We start from the raw sequence: 2,500 nt of genomic DNA, 5'->3' as shown, positions 1-2,500 counted from the left end.
TCCAAAATGGGCTGCAAAAGTGACTAAATATGAACTTCTGCAACTTTTGATATTATATATATGATATGATATTAAACATGTCACAGTTAAAGATGAAAATAATGTATGTATGTGTTTGTGTGTGTCTGTGTGTGTGTGTGCGTGTGTGTGTGTGTGTGTGTGTGTGTGTGTCTGTGTGTGTGTGTGTGTGTGTCTGTCTGTGTGTCTGTGTGTGTGTCTGTCTGTCTGTGTGTGTGTGTGTGTGTGTGTCTGTGTGTGTGCGTGCGTGTGTGTGTGTGTGTGTGTGTGTGTGTCTGTCTGTGTGTGTGTGTGTGTGTGTGTGTGTGTGTGTGTGTGTGTGTGTGTGTGTCTGTGTGTGCGTGTGTGTGTGTGTCTGTCTGTGTGTCTGTGTGTGTGCGTGCGTGCGTGCGTGTGTGTGTGTCTGTGTGTGTCTGTCTGTCTGTATGTGCGTGTGTGTGTGTGTGTGTGCGTGCGTGTGTGTCTTACAGATATACGTGCTCAGGAGTCTGCGGCTGAACTCTGAACTGTAATTGCTGGCAGATAAGCTGCTCTCTGTAAAGCAGAACAGAGAGACGTTTAACACACAACACATTCTCCCTTCCTTCTGTCTGAGGAGAATAAACTCATAAACTAGATGCTTCGGTTTGGCTTTGGCCCACATTACATGATAACGGCTTCTGTACTACGCTATAATACTCTATAGATCTTCGAGAGGATCGTTTCATATCCTGCTGTCTGCAGACGCTGATACGAAGAGCTCAGAGCCAATAACAGGAAAGCAAACTTTCTAAAGACAGAATAATTGAAAGTTCCTGGAAAGCATAAGAAGCATCATATTTAAAGTCTTTCACACACATCTGCATGTCTACAAAACAAGTACAGTACGTGATTCAGAGACCGTTCAGAGTCCACATGAAATCTAACTGTCCCCGTCTGCTTTATGTATTATTACATTCATATTATTTTCAGTTTCGCTCAAAAAAACTTTACATTATATTTTAGATACATATTAGACAACACATTAAATAATCAAATAATTTAAGTTTGCATAAATAATATTTTAATATTTTTTAAATAAAAAATATGGTAAATAATTAAAGTAATCTAGAATTATATTAATAAATAATAATTATAAACCGATAATAATTACGATTAAATTAAATTAATGCTAATAAAATGTACATAAACATATATATAAAATGATATACATCATTTATTTAGATATTAAATATATGAAAAACTAATATTCTACAATAATAATAATAATAATGATACAGTAATGTATAACATCAAATTAAATATTATTAAAAAATTACAAATATGAACCATAATAATAAGTTATAAATGACTAAATAACACAATTCTGCTCCTGGGGTTGAGTAAGGAAAGCTGCGCATTGTGCCAAGGATTAACGTGAAGCATTTCTGAGCGAAATATGTTTGTAAACGTTCTTGTTTGGGATCATTCCCGGTAAACGGAGTCCGCTGTGGTTTCATGCGACTCGTCCGCTCGAGTGCTTACCTCGGGGGTCTAAAGGAATATTGTAAGTGTCCCCGAGTACTACAGGACAGAAGCAAAGCAGAACAGAGAGAGAGAGAAAGAGAAAGAGAAAGAGGCAGAGGGCGAGAAGTTAAAATAGTTCTGTTAGTGAAGAGCTTCACCACTAATAGCCAGCCAGGATGAGCGAGCGAGGTCATGTGACAGAAGGAGAGAGGAGTGGGCGGGGCTCAGAACACAGTGGGAGGAGCTACAGAGTCATGCACTGCAGAACAGAATAATAATAAAAAGATGACGAATAATAATAATAACGCTTCAAAATGTTTTTATTACAATGAATTCATTTTTTTTAAATTAATAATAGTATAATTAATTTGTAATACTTTTGATAGAATATAATAAAAAATTATAAATTAAATAATATTAATTATAATAAGATGATATAAATAAACACACAGAACATATTATATTACTTTCTGAACATAAAATATTTGATCTTTTCTGACCCTTTTAATGGTAATAATAATAATAATAATGTTTTAAAATAATTAAATAATATTAATTAAATGCACTAAATGCATATAAATTAATAAACATACAGAAAATAATGAAGATAATATTACCTTTTGGCATAATATTTTAATTTACATTTATAATATTTATAATTAATTATTTATCATTTAAAAATAAATCTAAATAATACAATAATTAAAATTATATATAATATTATTTACATTAATTTGCAGAATAGACAATTACGTTCTCACTTAATATTAATTAATGTTATTTACATTAATTATTAATAACATTAAATAATAATAATATTGCTTTAAAATAACACAAAAATGAAAATAAAAATATAATAAAAGATTTCGTTAAAATATGGAACATACGATCATAATGCAAGAAGGCTCAGCAGATCCAGCTTTTAAAAATAATATCTGATCAATAATAATTCGAGCAGTGTATTGTTATTTCGAGCGCTCTCTGCAGGACGGAGGAA

The 2,500-nt window shown here is 32.2% G+C and overlaps 1 protein-coding gene across 12 annotated transcripts in view; it reads right to left on the bottom strand.

Moving 5' to 3' along the window:
• exoc7 (exocyst complex component 7) overlaps positions 1-2,500 on the bottom strand; it is a 19,385-nt gene that overhangs the window by 5,003 nt on the left and 11,882 nt on the right. For 6 of the 12 annotated variants that reach the window (XM_043231171.1, XM_043231176.1, XM_043231172.1 and 3 more), the window contains 2 exons: positions 1,522-1,560; positions 487-552 (listed from right to left, as the gene is read on the bottom strand). In XM_043231171.1, the coding sequence (XP_043087106.1) occupies positions 487-552; positions 1,522-1,560 (105 nt within the window). The remainder of the gene's footprint in view (positions 1-486; positions 553-1,521; positions 1,561-2,500) is intronic. The other 6 variants (XM_043231173.1, XM_043231174.1, XM_043231178.1 and 3 more) reach the window with 1 other exon arrangement.

The sequence above is a fragment of the Puntigrus tetrazona genome, unplaced genomic scaffold (genome assembly GCF_018831695.1).
Source record: "Puntigrus tetrazona isolate hp1 unplaced genomic scaffold, ASM1883169v1 S000000283, whole genome shotgun sequence".
In the NCBI taxonomy this organism is placed as follows: Eukaryota; Metazoa; Chordata; class Actinopteri; order Cypriniformes; family Cyprinidae; genus Puntigrus; species Puntigrus tetrazona.
The sequence above is the reverse complement of the archived record's forward strand: the minus strand, read 5'-3'. Positions and strand labels throughout refer to the sequence as shown.